Source organism: Seriola aureovittata, chromosome 3, assembly GCF_021018895.1.
Source record: "Seriola aureovittata isolate HTS-2021-v1 ecotype China chromosome 3, ASM2101889v1, whole genome shotgun sequence".
In the NCBI taxonomy this organism is placed as follows: domain Eukaryota; kingdom Metazoa; phylum Chordata; class Actinopteri; order Carangiformes; family Carangidae; genus Seriola; species Seriola aureovittata.
In genome coordinates, this window is record NC_079366.1 from 5712286 (window position 1) to 5731424 (window position 19139).

Here is a 19139-nt window from a genome sequence, read left to right on the forward strand (position 1 = left end):
TATAATTTAATGATTTTACTTACAATGGCAGACTAAACTAAAAGCGTTAATATAGTGATAGTTAACTAACTTTGTTGGCATTTACTTGCCAAACATATTCAGATTTTCTTTTATTAAGGGAACTGTATTTTACTATTTTGATGAATTCAGTTTTAGTCAGTTGTACGTTGTCGATGTAGGCAGTTATATTTTTGACTTCCTTGAAAACCTTTTACTACATTTTGTCGTTCTGGGCCTCCACAGTTGCGGTGTACTGACTGTAAATGAACACAATGAACAACAGAAACTTTTATTTAATATGATCAGCGAGAACATTATCTCTTTATTGTATCTTTTTGAAAAACAAACAAACAAAATGTCTTTTGTAACTCTCTTTTGTTAACATTTCAGAATTCTGTACAGGATAAAAAGAAATAAGCACTGCTTAAGAACAGAGTCAAATCTCAAACTAGAAAAAACAAATGAAAAAAATTCCAAAAAAGAGAAGAGGTTTACAATACAAATTAGTAGTAAGACATTGTCTGAAGTGCAATGGCATAGCTCAGATGGGTTAAAAGTAAAACCAAAAAACTTAAAAATAAAAATACTTCTCTATTTTTCCAACAAACAGTAAATTCTTTACAGAGTAGAGACTGTATTATCTGATGTATTTAAACCTGTAAAAACATATTTACAAATAGCCATTATCTTTTATATACTTTTTCTCATAATCACATATATGTCAGCACCAGTAAAAAAAAAGAACAAAAAACGAATAAAATAAAACAAAGAACATCAACAACAACAATTTTTGTTAAAATGTTGTCTACAGACTTGGTCCCGGTACATAATGATATATGGAGGAAGCTTCCTCTCTTCCTGAAGGGATTTCAAACCATATCATGAACCCTCACTCTGAAGAAGACAAAAGGGTCACAAAGGCTGTGACCTTAACACTGACCCAGAAGTGTTTCTCTACCGTCCTGCCTCCAGTTTGGAGTGGTTACTCTCAGGTGTCTTCCTACACACTGCCTCCATTTCACTGGTCTGACTCTCCTAATTTTCATGTGAGCCTGCCTGGAGTACTGGAGCGCTATCAAAGTTTTGGAAGTATGAGCAGGGAGGCTCAAACAGTCCATAGTTTATCTAGACACCGACACAGGGTTTCATTTTTTTTTTTAACCATTCTCTCCCCTGATAAAACTGGGGAATGCTACAACCCTTTACATTTGTCTGCCCTTGACCTTCAAACTCCACACTGTGAGACGGAGAACTTCTGCTCCACAAACATGACAGAAACCAAAGTACAGAACCTCATTCGTGGGTGCTACCAAACGCAGCAACACTTACAGGACAATGGGCGCGGTGGTTAAAGATTTGTATTTAAAGGGTTGGATTATACAACACCAACGACCATGAGAACAAATGTGTTGATGGCAAGGAGTTAGTTTACAGAGAAGAAGGCTTTTTGGTTTGTTGATTACAGCATCATCCTCTAAACTTTCACTCTGATGAGCTAAATACAAAGTAATGCACGCACAGACTCGCTTTCATTCATCTTTTAACCAAGATTACAAAACAGTTAGAGAAGTAAGGTGTTATCTTACCAACGACTACTGTATTAAAACCTATTTGACACATATTTATTACTCAACCATTAGGGCAAAAGAGTGGACAGCCTGTTGACGATGAATGAAGCCATAAGGCGTGGTGTAAAGCCTACAGTTTCCTCAGAGAAGGGGAGACACTGACTTCAGTGGAAGCACTGGTTGTTTTAATGCTAACTGGCGCTAACCGTTGCCACCCTTTAAGCCCAATCAGCGGTCTGAAGTTTCTCTGCTGTCTCTAAAACAAACTCAAGGCTTAGCAGTGGTTCATTTTCCTAGTAAAGCGCTGGAAGGGGACAACTTGTATTTCTTCACAGTAGTGTTACAGTATAGCACAGTTACGTTCTAGTTCGGAGCAAGGGCGTTTTATAGCTGCGGTACAAGAGAAGCCACGATGTAAAGCAGGGCTACGGTGATTGACAACCAGCTGTGTCACAATGGAGGAGAAGGCTGTGGTGTGACGGGAGGACAAACAGATATTCAGAAGACAACACAAACTAAAAGAAGGCTAATTTAAACTTTTTTTTTCTTTTTAATCGACAAAGACTCAACCAGCATCATTGTTAGAAATAACACAGCAACAAACAAAACAATGTAGGTGGGCTTTCAATAAGCATTTTTTTTTTCCCATAACAAGAAGAAGTCACTTGTGGTGCTTGAATACATTCAGTGCCCAGCGAATCGTTTTGCTTTGTGTCAGCCTGATGCATGTGATGTGGTTTGTGTCACACAGGCAGAGGGTTTAATGTAATATAAGCTCTTTTAGCTGCCTCTAACACATCCGCTCATCCTCCCGGGCTGATGCTTGTTTATCTGTTTGTTGGTTCGTGTATACACACACACACACACACACACACACACACACACATATATATATGTGTGTGTGTGTGTGTGTGTGTGTAAGCTTTTCCAAATGCTTGCTTTAGCTGCCTATTCTCTTTGTCTTCCTCCACATGCATACCCGTCATACACAGCCACGCACAGGAAATGAAACCCCCCCCAAAAATGCCACCCAGGTCGGTTGCCTAGCAAAAGCACTAGAGGGCAGAGTGTGCTTGTGTGGCACAATAGACGAACATCATTTGTTCTGTTGTGATGCTCACAATTTAAACAGAGAAAGGAGTGTTGAGAGTGAGGAACGAGTCTCCGGAGAGAGGGTGGGAAAGACGGAAGGAGAGATGGAAGGAGGATGAGAGAGAGAGAGAAAGAGATCAAGTGAAGAGCCCAGAGTGAGAGAGTGTGAGGGAGACAGATTTGCGTACGTGTGTGTGAGTGTGAGTGTGTGTGTATGTGTGTGTGTGTGTGTGTATATGGAGGGGCACGAATCTAAGAGAGGAAATGGGAGCGTTGAGAGTGCTTTCTACTCCCTTCAGCTCTTCGCATAGTTGAGAGATCTGAAGCACTGAGCTGGGTGGCACAAACACACAAACACAAATAAATGGCTGTCTTGAGAACAAGTCTTCCTTCCCCTTCATCAGTCTGCGGTGTTCAATCAGCCCCTGCTGAAGCTCGGGCTCAAAGCGCTGCTGTGTAAACGAGGCTCGCTTTCAAACACTGGAACATGAGAAAAATTCATTCGGTGGAGAAAAAAGGGAAACTAATGAAACACACCTCTTAATCTCTATATTGGTTTTTCATTAATATGCACGAGACATAATGATCGCTCGCTCCATCACACACTTGCACACACACACACACTCACAAACAAAACATAACACACAAACTCATTTATAACCTTGCTCATGTTTTACAAAACAAAAACATGCCAGTCCACGTCGTGTCGTCCTTTTTGTTTGTTTCTTTCTCAGGTTTTAATTTGTCCTACTTTAATGTTTAATTCATCCAGTAAAAACTCATCTCCAGTTTCCCTGTTGGCTATTGGCTCGGGAAAAACTCCTCCATCCAACCATCGCTTGAGTCCAGCTCCGCCCCTGAGCCATCGCCCAATCCGAAGGCTCCGCCACCTGAGGGCCCGCCCCCATATCCATAGGATGACATGTCCTGATTGGCTGTCCTCTGGTAGCCCTGCGGCTGACCTGCAACCCCAACTCCTCCAGGTCCGTAAGGTCCACCTCCTCCTCCCCCTGCCCCCATTCCTGGCCCCCCAGGGCCCGGCCCGAAACCCCCCATCCCAGTCATCCCCTGGCCCATCACCCCCTGGTTCATTCCCTGGTTCATGACCATGGGTCGGGGCTGGTTGGTCCTGGGCTGACCGCCCATGTGAGGGCCCATCATTGGGCCACCCATACCCGCAGCTGGGTTGCCCACCCTGGGGTCCATCCCCTGGCTCATCCCCTGTCCCGGGCCCTGAAAGTGTTGCTTGGCCATGCGAGGGGGTTGACCCGGCTGCATCCCATAACCCTGGGCCGAGCTGAACCCCACCATGTCTCCCCCCCCCCCTCCTGTAGTCCTTCCGACTGCTCCTCCCATGGCCTGCAGACTCTGTCCTTGGTGCTGCGGCCAGCCGCCCGCCCCCATTCCCCCGCCTCCTCCTCCTGCTCCCAGCATGCTTTGCAGTCTCTGTGCCTGGGCTTTGGCATTGGGAGGGCCTTTGAGGGGTTGCTGGGTCATGGAGTTCATTAACATCCCCTGTCCCCCGTACCCTCCAGCTCCACCACCTCCAGGACCTCCGGGCATACCGCCGACCACAGGACCCGCACCTGCCTGCCGGGGCGGTCCTCCAGCGGAGTTGTGCTGCGGTGGAAGACCCATGGAGGCTTGGACGCTTTGGCTCTGGTGCTGCTGCTGGTGGATCATTTGGCTCATGGAGGGGTTGAGCGCATACAGGGAACCCTGGTTAGACCCCTGGTTGCCATAGGGTAGGCCCATGTCAGTTTGGGGTCCCACAGAGCCCCCTTGGCTCTGAACAGAACTCATCTGGACCATCTGCTGCTGGTTCTGCTGTTGCTGTTGTAGGAGTCGGGCGGCCCGAATGTTCTGCAGAGCCTGGCTCCTGGATGCCAGATCCTGAGGAGGACCTGGGAAAGAAGAACGAGAGAAGTTAAAACAAGGGAGCGGAGATAAAGGAGTTGGAAAAAAATTAGAGAGACATATGGTGACGGAAATCACCAAGGAACTGGACTTTTGTAAAAGAGCTTTGGAGCCTGTGTACTAGATCCACTTAAATCACCAAATGGCACATAAGACTGATCTAATAAGTCAGTGCTGAGACAAAGATTTATGTTCTGTGACTAGCTGTTTACTCTGGAAACGAATGCTTCTCTCTCAATTTAGTTCAAATCCCACCACAGTAAAATAAAACTAAACACACTAAAGCCCCAACACCTCACTTCCCTGCTTTTTCCTATTAGAGGCTCGGTAGTAGTAGAGCTGAGGAGGTCTGCTTGTGTGGAAATGGCTCTAAATCCTCTAATAAACCCACTTCTGACATCATTCTGCTAATCCCTCACCTCACAGCTCGGAGAGAACTGTAACAGAGGAGCGAGAACGAAGAGGATCACACACTCCAGACTCGAAGTAAGTCGGGAATGAGAAGAGTTGGAGGTAACGTAACACCGCAAGACATCCATGTATGTTCAACGCATTGCTTCATTTAATATAAATGAATATTCTGAGATTGCAGGTGCTAGTGCCACACTCATTGCTTTTGAATCACTGATACACTGCAGGATCGCTGAACTAAGAGGTATATATGTAGGCCAGGGATTCATGCTGAAGCCCCCTCTTCCTCTCCACATTATCTCCCAGACACGCAGACAGTCTCTCTGATGGCTATAAATGGCTTTCGACTTGACTCCTCTCCTCCCTCTCTGCATTTTCTTCATCTCTCCATCATACTCACCCACTCGTCTCTCTCTCTCTTTCTTCCCAACCTCTCCTTCTACCTACCAGACTATCTACCTACCCCCCCCACTTCCCTCCTCTCATCCATCTCTCTGACTTCACCGGAACTCTGGGGGATCCAGGACAGACAAGTTGCCGTGGTAACAGGCAGAGCAGGAATATTCTATATTTTTTTTTCGGAGAGAGCGAGATAGAGAGAGAGAGAGAGAGAGAGAGGAGAGACAGAGAGAGAAAGGCTGAAGAGCATCTGAGCGCCAACTGATGTATCTGACAGAGAGGATGAGGTTTGGTTTCAGGGTGATGTTCAGTCAGCGCTGCTGTTTGCATACATGTTCTTATGTGTTTGTGTGTCTATCTGTCTGTGAATATGGCCGACAGTGAACTGTAAAATCTGTTAAATGTCTAAATGCCTTGGCACTCTACCATGTATACCATACTTGTTGCAGACCAAGTACGCATGTGTGATTTATTTTTTTTTAACCATCTGGATGCTCTGCAGAGAACTGGAAACTGGTTTACCAAAAATCAATTTACTAATGTGGTCGTCAATAAGACGCTGAAGAATTTAGGTCGGGTCTTGCCTTCTTTATTAGAAAATCTATTGGGGTGCTGCCATTCTTGTGTTTTTTGTATACATTTCATCGTTGCACAGATGAGATGAAGGCACGTGTTTGTGTCTCTCACCTTGGTATTGACTGACTTGGGGGTATGGATTCCTCTGGCCCTGGCCCATCTGTCTGGGGAGGTGCTGCTGCTGTTGGAGCTACAGACACAGACACAGACAAGTTGTGAAGAGTGAATAATGTAGCTCCCTCATACGTGTGTCATGTACTCAGGATTTGGTATCATCATAGGGTACACACAAGAACAGGGTCACACTTCACTGTAAAAACTGTTTGACAAACTTGATTTCATTAACAGAATTAAAAAGTGTTACAATATGCACACTGGGAAAAAGAAGTATTTAATGATAAGTTAATTAATTAATCAAAGTCATTTAGCATGAAAAACCATGCATGGGATGGTCTGCACGCTGGGACTCACACCACTGATACCTCCAACATAACAGCATCATGTGGATCGTGTTTTCTTCCACAATATTTTGTGAGCGATGAAATTATCGGTGTAATTAATGATTTCAGAGACAGAGAAATTAATGAATTCTCAGTCTGATAATTTGAGTCATTTTATTTAATACAAATGCAAACACTTCACAAAAGCTAATCAGACATATGTTGAAACTAATTTTAGATCATATTAAATAAACTATTTCAGGACATCAGATTGAAGTGGGATAATTCGTGATGGGCGGCTGTCAATGCTTTTGATATAGAAACAAAACTATTAATTACAGAGTGAAACAGTTACAATCAACAGTAGTTGTTACCATGTATTGATTAAAGTTGGTAAGGTGGAGCAGACATACTGATGTTTGTATGTTAGAGTTGATACAGATGTTGAATACAGTCACGGTGAGACAGATGTAAAGCAGAAGTGAAGCAGATGTTTTGGTATGGCAGAGGTGAGACAGATGTGCGCCAGCAGGATTAGATTAGTGTACAGTATCTGCGTGACACAAATTGCACTGTAAGTGATCAGTGTTCAAATAGGAATCTAAAAGCAGCCCTGACACTCTGTTGTAGTCAAAATTATGCTGCAGGTAGAGAAAATTAAAGGGAATTTTTAAAAAGGTTTTATAATTAATAAGGAGTCTGAGTCCGTGCAGCATGAAAAGCAGCGACTGATCATGTACCTGGACACCAGAAGGTGTTGCTCATTTAAATAGAGGTATGACATCCAGTTAACAGCATACACTAAACCCCAGCAGGATGTGTTTCCTTTCAGTCACCTATAGTTTGCGTGTCTGTGTATGTTTTTGCAGATCCAATTAAAACCAACATAGTGGGTGGTGACTTCAGAGTTCAGAACTCTTTAATACTTGATTCCCTCACAGAGAGAGAAATAAAAAGAAAACACCACATTATCACAGCAGGCAGCATGTGGCAAAAACACACACATACACACATGCACATGCACACACACACACACACACACACACACACACACACACACACACACACACACACACACACACACACACACACACACACACACACACACACACACTGCAGAGATGAAAAGGAAGTAGTGAAGAGGGGGCTGGTTGAGGGTAATTATACATGCAACCAGACAACAGTAAAGAAGAGGAGAGGATGAGCTGCTCTTGTTAGAGCTGCAGACACATACAAACAATGCCCACACACACAAATTATAATTTCATGCATGACAGATGAATCACACAGGCCTTCCTGTTTTTTTTTTTTTTTTTAATTCCCCACACAGACACTAACCTCATGGTATGAGCACATTGACTTAGAAAAACCTCACCTGTTCAGCCAGTAGTTGCTGCTGCTGCTGTTGTCTCTGTTCTCTGAAGAGCTGCTGTTTCTGCTGCTCCATCATGTGCATTTGCACCCTCTTCTCCTGCTCCATCGCCATCATCTGCTTCATCATGGCCGCCTGCTGCTGATTGCCCACATAGCCTGGAGGTGGTCCCGACCCCTGGTTGGGGCCTACTCCTGAGGCCACACCCCCACCAGGGTGAGGAGGAGGGATAGCGCCCGGCGGTCGTGACATGCCCACCACACCTTGCTCCTGCACAGAGAGAGGCGGTGGCAGTTGGTCAGTCAGTCAATCACTTATCAATCAGGCAAGTTAAGGGAATAGGTTGACAAATTTGGCATAGGCTGATTTGAGAAGATTGATACCACACATTAAATGCAAGGCTACAGCCAGCGCCTGGTTAGCTAAAAACTGGAAACAGCTATGTTGGATCTGCTCAAAGGAAACAAAAGCTTCTTTTTAGAACCTCTGAAGCATCAATGATCATGCTATATATTTTAAAAATGTCAAATCCTTTTTTGTACTCTTCAGTTTTTGTATATAACATTCTATTTAGTGAGCTTTAAGGTGTGCTGGTTTGTTATACAGAGCCAGACTTCCCGTGTTTGTGTTAAGCTAAGCTAACCGAACTAGCTGCTAGCGGTAGCCTTATTACGACTGTACAGGTATGAGAGTGGTGTTGATTTTATGGGCTGAATGTATTTACCAGTAGTGTCCAACTGTTGCTGTAAAGTCTATTTTAATCATGTTTGTGTATCTAAAATGGTAAAACTGAGCAAAAATGAGCCAAATGATCTTTTACACATCTCACAAAACCTTTTCAAATTACACAACCCTCCTTTTCACTGTCATTGTTACAGCTCTGTATCACAAGTGAAGGTAACACAACTACATCAGGTACAGGAGGAATGCATATTCAATTCGCTCCTGTAGCGTCGGGGGCATCTACAGCGACAACTTCAACACAGTCTGTTTTGCGCACGACACTGTAGTCGAGCATTGTGTTGTATAAACGTTCACAAAGACTCAGTCCAGGTGTCTGTGAATGAGAGTGAACAGCAAGATCGACGCAGGACTGCCTCAAGATTCAGCACGTCGGGCCACCCTGAGTCCTCCCAACAGGGCAGTGGTGGGTTGTCGCTGCATACATTATCTCATCATTAGCATATAAAGAGCACTTCCTCCTCCACTCAGCCATATGCTAATCTCTAATAGGATGAAATGGCCTGATCTGGCCAATGGGAGAGGAGCATTTATGAATCTATTAAAGGTTAGACAGCTGAACGAGATTGGACGTTGTTTAGCGCTGCCGGCAGTAAGAGAGAGGAAAGGCCTGAGAGGAGAAGAATGAACGATTCAGGGCAGTAAAGAGTGTTTGCACATATAAAAATACTACCACACGCAGCCACCCACAGCCAGACAGAGGAACAGACAGTGTACAACAAATCACATTTAACTGCAGGGAAAGAATGAAACAGCAAAAGCAGGATTACAGTGGTGAATTGTAGCGTTGGCCAGAATCTGTAACACACCACTATACTCAATATGTTTTGAAAGAGCCAAAGCCTCATAATCCGTATTGAGGCTCCGCTCTTCTTAGAAAGGAGTTAGGTGGAGATAAACCTCATATATTAGAGCACAAGAAGACCCTGTGGAGCAAACAGAATCGGCTGCTTAAGACTGGTTCAGCAGACAGCCAGACCAGACTGATCGATGCTCAGAGCTACGTGTCTCATCTCCGGTTGGCATGTTCCTGCTGGATGGCAGCAGAGCATTCAGACAATGCCGTGGAGGAGCTGAGAGGGGAAGGAGAGGTGTAGTGTCGCAAAATGCCCAACGGGTGGCAGTGGTGATCTTTAAGCACGCTTGTGTGTGTGTGTTTGTGTGTGTGTGTGTCTCACTGGCCTCTCTCAGCAGATGGCTCAATCATGACGGTTCTGATCTACGATCTCTCCCTCTCCCCCACTCACTCTACCTCTTTTCTTCCTTTCTCTCTAAACACCCCACCATCAAACTCCTTTCTGCACTCTTCCTCTGGTTCTCTCTCTCCCTGTGTAGACAGGGGGCCCTGAGTCATGTCCACACAATTGCCAGGGAATGAAGGAATGGAAGGAAGATGGATTACATAGGAAAGAGGAGAGGAAAAGTCTCAGAGAATTAAAGATTTTGGTGAAGGTAGTGTGTGTGTGCGTGTGTCTGTGCGTGTGTGTGTGAGTGTGTGTTGCAGGGGAGAAGCGGCAGTAATAGCACAGTATCAGCTAGCTGGAGAAATGACAGAAAAGTACAGTGTGTATACTAGTTGTTAAATAAAGATGCAAAAATGAAAAGCACATGAGGAAAAATGTGAAAAAAAGCAAGTGCATTAGCAGCAGTATCAGTATTATTTCAGTGTTATTAGTACTTCGCTGAAGCGTTGCTAATATACAATGAATTGAATGTCACGCCAATAAAGCTTATTGAATAGAAAGCAGGTATCCTCTTTAGAATGAAAAAGCAAATTAAATTAATGAAAGGGATGAGAAAAGAGCATGTGTGAGGAAATTAGGAAGCCATGAGCGCAGAGAGAGAGAACAGGAGGAAAGCAGAGCAGGTCTTCTTTTGGGAGGGAAAACAAGAGGAAGCAAGGAGGTGACAAGCCAAAAGAGGAGGAATAAAAGGTGGGACAGAGGAGAGGAGAGCAGGTACCCTGGCAACAGTTGCTGTGGCGAGGAGCAGATGGCGCTCAGAGGAGTGGTTATGGCCGCCGCGCCTGGTCACCCTTCTGCAACGCTGGGCAGACCCCAACAAGTCAGACTTACTGTACACACAAGCACACTCACAGTCATCCCACAATTTTGCTACTTTCTTCGACCTCTTCTTTCCCTATTTATCAGTCCATCTTCCATTCTCTCTGTCCTCTCTGTCCCAATTCATGAATGTTGTTGAATAATGTAACAAAGAGGATCCACAGTCAGTCCGTCTGCTTTCTCTTTCAGCCCTGTCAATCCAACTCTCTCTGTCTCTGTTTCCCTGTCCCTCCCCCGATGCTTAATTCTGGCACTTTGGACTGACTCGAGTCAGTCCCCAAACTCTGTGCTGTTCAAAAGAAATGGGTCAGCGGCTAATGAGACTCAATGGTTAGCTGCTAACTACCGGCAACTCCAGAAGCTGGAGTTTGAAACTGCAACAGCTGTTGTCGACTGCCACAAAGTCAGTTTGTAGCGGGAAAAACACGGCAGAGGAAAGGGAACAGAGGATGAAATGAAACGAGAGGTAAATGTATCACAGGTTGTTCCGGAGGATGTGTGTGTTTGTTTGTGTGTTTGTGCATGCATGTGTGTGTGTGTGTGTGTGTGCGCGTGTAGTGGAGGCTGTCAGCTTTATTGGGTTAGGAGGCATGGAGAGCCCAGGTGATTACATTACACATGAAGTGAGCGGATATGTGTGTGCGCATGTGTGTAAGTGAGGGGGGGGGGGGGGGGGGGGATTGTCCATTTCATTCCTGTCTCATGGAGCAAAATGTGTCTGTACATACATACACACACACACACACACATATATATATATATATATGTATATATTAGACACACACACTGCCATGCACCCTCACTCATAGCTACATACATGCACCCACATTCGAAATCCAAACACAGACTACTACAGCACTTTGTGATGCCTTACAGCTCCTGCATGAAGGCAATAAGTGAAACACAACTGCACATGATGCGTAAAAACATACATTCATGCACTTTCACTCACACACACACACACACACACACACACACACACACACACACACACACACACACACACACACACACAGACACACACAGACACACACACACACACACACACACACCCTATAAGAGCAGCGGCGCCTGGCAGCAAAGCGCTAGGTGTCTATGTGCTCTCCATAGTGGCTCACATCTGTCACCCACTTGTGTAAGAGGAGGGAGGGAGCGTGAAGAGGAGGAGAGCAGGAACGGTAGAAAGAGAGGGATGGATGGATGGATGGATGGATGGATGGATGACGGGATGCTTTGCAGACTATGGCTGCAATCAAACTGAGAAAGTGAACAGGAAGTGCATCTGCCTGCATTAGATTTGGATTCTGCATCCAGACAGAGGTGGATGTTGCAGCAGATGATAGTCTCTGCTGCAGATGCATGGAGCGTGTCTCTGGTTGGTGTGGCCAGCTTGAAGGTCACAGGTTTGATCCCTCTCACAGCCAGAGCTTATCAATGTCTGAATGTCCTTGAGCCTCACACTGGTCGACCTTGCACTCTGACCCCTGTGATGTCTGAGAAGTGGAGTAATATGCAAATGAAAAAGCTGAAAAAAAAAACAAAACATTGGTAGTAATAGAATTAGATGCCTCAAGAAGTGGAGGTTAGTTGCTGGAGTGGTGTGTCTACATTAGGACGAATAACTAGTGCGAAGCAAGGAAAACCCATGTACTCTTTATCTGGAGATTTTTTGCCACATTCATCCCTTTTTTCATTTTGTCCAGATGACAGTTTTCATCTGACAACACAAGTTTCCACTCCACAGTCTGAAACATGGATGTTCAACCTTCTTTACTGATTAAAGTAGTGTTCATTTTTTGACAAATCAACAAATCATTTTGTCTATAAAATGTCCAGAAATAGTGAAAGAAAACTCTGATTATATTCTGACAGAGCTTAAGGTGACATTTTCAAATGTCTTGTTTTGTCTGAAACCAACAGTCCAAAAAACAAAAACAAAAAATGTTCAATCTAGGGATTGTTTAAGAATTGAATCCTCATATTTGAAAAACAGAAGTTTGGAACTTTTACTTGAAAAATGACTGAAACGATGAATGGATTTTCTAAATAGTTGCAGATTGATCTTCCCTCAGTTGACTAATCGATTAACTGTTTAGGCCTCTAACATGTATGAGGTGATTCTGTGATGTCTCCACTAGTTTGGTAGCATATCATGTAATCAGCTTACATAAGCTTGTCAAGGCGCCAGTGGCTGGTTTCAGAACAGAAGGCACGTCATCTGTTTCAACAGCCAGTCAGCTTGTTGCATAGTCAGCTGGTCAAGTCCGTTACAAACGGTCAGCTGGTCGATATGGGAGCATTTTGGACGGGGGAAAGAGAGAATGAACTCGTCAATTTGTTTGAGGAAGAGCCGCATGACACAAGCCGTAAAATGTACTCAAACGAAATAAGAAAACAAACTGCCCTTTGTCACAATGCACGTCTGGGTGTTTGTGGTAAGTGCTTTTTTTAGGGATGACATAGCTTAGCGTTAGCAAAAGTAGTGCCCAAACCTGGCAGTAAAACGGTTCAGCTCCTTATTTTATTATTTACTTTATTACTATTATAAGATGCTACAAAGTATCAGCTACAAAAAAGTCTGAAAAGCTGTGGTTGGAACCGAAGTACAGAGAGTCGTTGCTATGGAAACCATACACGGTCTTGTCTAGTTGCAGCAGTGTAAACTGGCAGATTTCAGAACGTTGCAGACCAGCGGATTGCAAGTTTCAACTCATCTTGTTGTAAATTATTGTTCTAGACAGCAAACTTAAGTAAATCACAACACTCAATCCAGAGAAAGTGCATGATGTAAAGACAGACTATGACTCCAGCTGAGCAAAGACAACAGACAACAGGTTCCCACGGACAGTCAGCTGGATAGGTGACTGCAGTGGGCTCATCTACAGCTATAATCTGAAAGAAGCAGTCGTCCCATAGTTAGAAATCTTAGCTTGTTCCCATTATATAGCAAAGTCACCATATGGGAGAAATAGACAACCTGCTGTATGTTTAATCATATGTTTCCAATTTCTCACTGCTTAATATGGTTGACGTAAAAGTCAAGGAATAAAATATTTGTTGATAAAAAAAAAAAAACGAGTGAGCTGTGTATTAGAGCACATGGTAAAAACATAAGTATTATGCAGCACCTGCTGACTGATCCATAACGACACATGCACATACAAAAACACACATACTCACTAACCCTGAGCAGATGGTGGAGCCAGACCTCACAGTATTAAACTATCCCCACAGCACCCAAGGTAAAGAAGACATCACACACACACACACACACACGCACATGCACACACACGCACATGCACACACACACACACACACACACACACACACACACACACACACACACACACACACACACTAACAGTAAAAGGTATGAAGCTAGTGGTTTGATTCATAGCCACCAGGTTTTCATTTGTAGAACTCCCCTACCTTAACCTCACAACTCTCTCTCTCACACACACACCCTGGTACACCTATCTTTGTGGGGACCCTTACACTAACCCCCAACCCAAATCTAATTCTAATCCTCACCCTCAAAAAGCCATTCACACTTGTGGTTTTCAGCATTTTGGCCCACACAAATCTGTCGGACCCCACAAATATAGTGGGCTCTTGGACCCCATGATTTTAGTAAAACAAGCCCACACACACACTTACACAGTTTCTCCCTGAAGAGAGTTATATTTAAACTGCTGGAGAGGAGTCTTGCTCCCCACAGAGGTCTGTTTAATCTCTAACATCTCTCTGCTCTAAACCCTAACTGGCCTATTTCTGAATCTTCTCCATCTCACACACACACACACACACACACACACACACACACACAGAGACACACACATACTCGCGTATAATTTAAGGGGCAACGTCAAAATGAAATACACACAACCCTTTGCTGCAAAATTCCCCTCACAGACTCCAAAACAATAGACGGGGTTAAGAGGGTTTCTTGGGATCATCCTTTAACCATAACTGAACCAACATGATGCCATGCAGTGCTGCTGTGAAATGCATGTAGGCATACAGGAGTGGATCAATTGAAGTAAATGAATCCCTGCAGCATGAATGCTGTTTGGAGGCACTGTGCTTAACCAAGGGATTTCTCTGCATATACAGGATGCCACCCACAGACAGCACAGAGCCTGGGATGTCAGTTCATGCTTGTTAGCTGTCATGCAGCATGGAATTCTTTAAATTACAGTTTACCCAACAAACACTTTGATTTATTTATTTATTTCTATTCTTAGAGATAAGATTTATATCCTCATACTATAGACTAATGTTGTAGCATTTTAAGCTAAAGCTATATGACTTTTACTACTTTGTGCACGTCCACGTTACCATAGATAGCACAAAGAATATGCCTCTAACGTAAATTCACTGTTCCTTTCATAGGATATTATCGCTTGTTACTGCTTTCCTCTCAGCCTTTTTCTCCATCCTGACTTCACCACAGCTCCACCCAGGCCTCAACACCTACAAACAAATGTATCTTCTACAGCAGACATGGTGACAGGGTGTGGAAAACTGGCTCTCAGAAATCTACAGGTTATTTCAAAGAATCCACGCTCAGCTTTTCTGGCAGTGTGGGTCGGTCAGTCTGCTGCTAATACTTTAATGGCTGAAATATCTCAACAACTGTTGGATGGATTGCCATGAAATTTTGCACAGACATTTGTGACCTCCAAAGGATTGGGCCTACAGACTGTGGTGATCCCTAGACTTTTCCTGTAGTGACACCATGGGGTGTACCTTTGTGGTTTTGAGTAAAATGTCTGTCTGTTACAGGGTTACTTGACACACATCAATACATAATACATTAAAGCATAAAATACAAAAAAATGGCTGACACTATTCCCCAAAGCCCAAAGTGACATCTTCAAATTGCCTGATTTGTTAAAAACCAAAAAGAATTATATTTATAGTGATGAATATTATTGAAGTTATCGAAATTCATTTTATGTCAACCAACTAATTATTTTAAACGACTGTTTCAGCTCAACTATTCACTGATGTTTGATGGATCCTGCAGAGCAGTTTACAGAGTTGCTTCAGTCCTCCCCAAGTTCCCTCTTGTGAATACTATTAGTGAGGAGGATAAATGGTCGCAGACAGCAGAATATGACGAGCAGTGAGAGGACAGAAGACAGGAGTAAATCATGTTCATGACAACAAGCCAGGAGGAGGAAGAGGAGGAGGAGGGAGCGTGAGCTGAGCAAAGGGATGAGATCATTGGTGGCCGGGGAGTGATTGTGGCGAGCAGACGAGTGTACCACCCTGAGAGGGACCAGGTGCTACAGTAAATCACCCTGGAAACAGTAGCCATGGAGACCTTAAAGACACACGTGCAGACACTTGCACGCGGGAGAGAGGCTGTGTCTGGGTACGTTGTAAATGTGTGTGTTTTGAAAATGGGAGAATATATGTGTGTGTGTGTGTGTGTGTGTGTGTGTGTGAGGGAGAGGGAGAGAGATTGATGTGTTTTTTATATTATCTAATCATGGCTGCGGAGAATGGTGCGTCTGAGTGACAACTGGGAGCCACAGCAGGTGGACTGTTCCATCTCTTCTTCTTCTCTCTATTACTCTCTCTTGTGCGCTTTATATCACAACCTCCTTTATTACCACTGTGTGTATGTGCACACGTGTGTGTATTGAGGGTAATATACAAAGCTTGTAGCTAGAAGTAGCAATAAATAGAGGGAGAGAGGAAATCTAACACTATGCTGAGTGTGTCCTGTGTGTGTGTGTGTGTGTGTGTGTGTGTGTGTGTGTGTGTGTGTGTATGTCTGTGTGTGTGTGTGTGTGTCTGTGTGTGTGTGTGAGGTTATCACACTCGGGTTCTTCCCAGAGAGAATTCCCAACTAGAGGCTTTGAATTATTCACAGCTGCGATCAGTGTTATTACACGGCTGTTAACGGAGGTAAAGATATCTTCCACACATCCATCCATCCGTCCATCCTCCCATCTCTGTTTACCTCCCTCCCTCCCTCCCTCTCTCTCTCCCTCTCTCTCTCTCGTTATGGCAGTAAACTGCCTTTTTATCCATCCAGTCATCCTCCACCTCTCTGAATAACCTCTTCTTCAATTTCCCCCTTCACCGTCTCACCACTCGGTGCTCCAGTCTTTCTCTCTGTGCCCCCTTCTCCTCCTCATCTCATTCAATCTCTTTCCTTTCTCACTGTTCTCTCTCTCATCTCTATTTCTCCCCCTATCTTTTTTTTAAGACCCCCCCATCCAGCCACTCCTCCACCTCTTGCTGCCCTCCCTCCCTCCTTCTCTGTCCACCCTTCGTTCGACTCCATCCATCTTCCCCTCATTCCTTCCTTCTTTGTTCACCTCGAGGGCTCATCCTTTCTCTTCGCGCCTGCCTCATTTCGCCCAACAGCTCTTCTCTCTCCTCCTCCTCTTGACTTCACCCCTGCATTGATTTGTTTTTCTACCTGTTTCACATTTGTTTTTCTACATCCACGCTCATCCATCTTTATTCTCGCTGCTGCTCATTTAACGTCTGGATCCGTCTCTGCCTCAGCAGCCCCCACCTCAACATTTACCGTTTTCCACCCTCTCCCCGTTTTCTTTGACACCATCTTTACTGAATGGCCGTACAACCTCCACCTCTCTTTGTCTCTCCCTCCATCCACCTCTCTAAATCTATCTCTGCCTCTGTCATAGCCCCCTCATTATGCCTTCTCCTCCTCTGCACTCCCTCCCTCTCCTTCTCTCCAGAGAAGCCATTAGGTGCTGCTGTAAGGCTATCACTCTTTTGCTCTCTCCCTCTCTTTTTCTCTCTCTGCCGTAGTCTCAGGGCAATAGGCTCCCCCTTCCCTCCTTCCCTCTGCCATTCCTCCTCAGTCTCTCCATCTCTCTCTTCCTGTGTTTCTTCAGGCACTCTTCTCTCTCCTCCCCCCTCCTCGTATCTTCACATCATCTTGACTCCCTTCCTCTTCCATCCTCTTCGCCCTCCCATCTTGATTTCTCCACCCCTCTAACTACCCCCACCTTTTCCCTCTATCCTACCATATTCCAGCGAGATAGTCATGTGTATCTGTGGGCTTATAAACACTGTATACTGTAGAGTGGAGGGCTGCTACTTACAGACACAAACAGTCTAAATCTCACTGTCATTTTAACTAATATCTTAACATACAGTATGTTCCACTCAGCTACACAAACACAGAAGATGCAATATATCAGGGCTACAACCAATAATTATTGTTATGATCAATGAATTATTTTCCTACTTAACTTTTTGGTCACAATATCAGAAAAGAGTGAAATTTACCTTCAAACTGAAAGACAAAATATGACCTTGCTACAGTTAATGGAAATATACATCATCATGGTTTAGGTTAATTATGATGTGTGTTAAGACTGAGGAACGATCACAGTCATGACTCACTGTTGGTAGGAAAGCAAACATCGATTTTGTTGTTGTTCTGTGCAGACTTTACGTCTCTATAACAACGCTACACTACTTCCTCCTTTGATCCTGACGGACAAGAGTCATGATTACTACGACTGATTAAAGGCTTTTGTACTTTAATTTAAACATATGTTGTTGTTGCACATTTACCCAAGCAACTGATGCTGTCGTTTTTTCTTGGGAGGACAATCTCAAAAAATGGCATTTACTGTTTCCATGAGCTGAAGGTGACTCCTTCAAACTGTTTGTTTGATTCAATCAACAGTCCAAATATATTCAGGTTAATATCATAGAAGACAAAGGCGGAACTGCTGAATTTTTGGCATTTTTTAAGACTTATTAAAAATAGTCCAGCTTTGGTCAGTTGATTGTTTGATTTGTTGATAAACAAAAAAATGAATGAATGTGTTTTAATAATCGATCAAGTCATATTTTATTTTGCTGCTTTCTCTGTCTTACATTAAATTTAATATTCAATGTTTTTGTCTGTTGGTCAGATAAAACAATATATTTGAAGATGTCACCTGAGACTCTGGGAAACTGTAATGGACATTATTCATTATTTACTGAGTTTTATAGACTGAGTGGTTCATTCATTAATCAAAAACACAATTGGCTGATTAATTGATAATGAATATAATCATTAGTTTCAGCCCTAATCAACACTGTTACCACTTAATAATCAACTAATTGTTTTAGCCCTGTAATGGATTTCCAAGCCAATCTGTGGGTTTGAACTGGTGACTCTTTGCTCTGATCTTGATTGATTGTTTGATCTACAAAACATGATAAAGCCGAAGCAACAGGTGATGACACCACGTCTTGTTCTGTCCGGCTAATGGTCAAAAACTTAAAAATATTCAATTTACAATAAAGTAAGACAGAGACGCAGCAAAACCTTTTTTTGAAAAATTACTTAAATCAGTGATTCATTAACAAAATTATTTCTGCCAAACAATCGACTCATCCTTGCAGCTCAAAGTCACAGATGTTGTGTAGATAAGATCAACACAAGAAACAGAAATTTAACCAGAAACCTGAAGTTGTTTTTTAAACATACTGTACGCCTTCAGGAATACATCTGCTGTAGAATTCAGGCTGCTTTGTTCGCTCTGGAGAAGGGATATAATGATGAATA

General features: G+C 43.6%; 1 protein-coding gene across 1 annotated transcript in view; it reads right to left on the reverse strand.

Moving 5' to 3' along the window:
- Positions 1-270: 270 nt before the first annotated feature.
- Positions 271-19139, reverse strand: part of maml3 (mastermind-like transcriptional coactivator 3) — a 111084-nt gene continuing 92215 nt past the window's right edge. Inside the window, exons 4-6 of the mRNA XM_056371273.1 lie at positions 7779-8045; positions 6075-6153; positions 271-4564 (exon numbers count right to left, since the gene is read on the reverse strand). Of these exons, the coding sequence (XP_056227248.1) occupies positions 3462-4564; positions 6075-6153; positions 7779-8045 (1449 nt within the window). The 3' untranslated portion in view covers positions 271-3461. The remainder of the gene's footprint in view (positions 4565-6074; positions 6154-7778; positions 8046-19139) is intronic.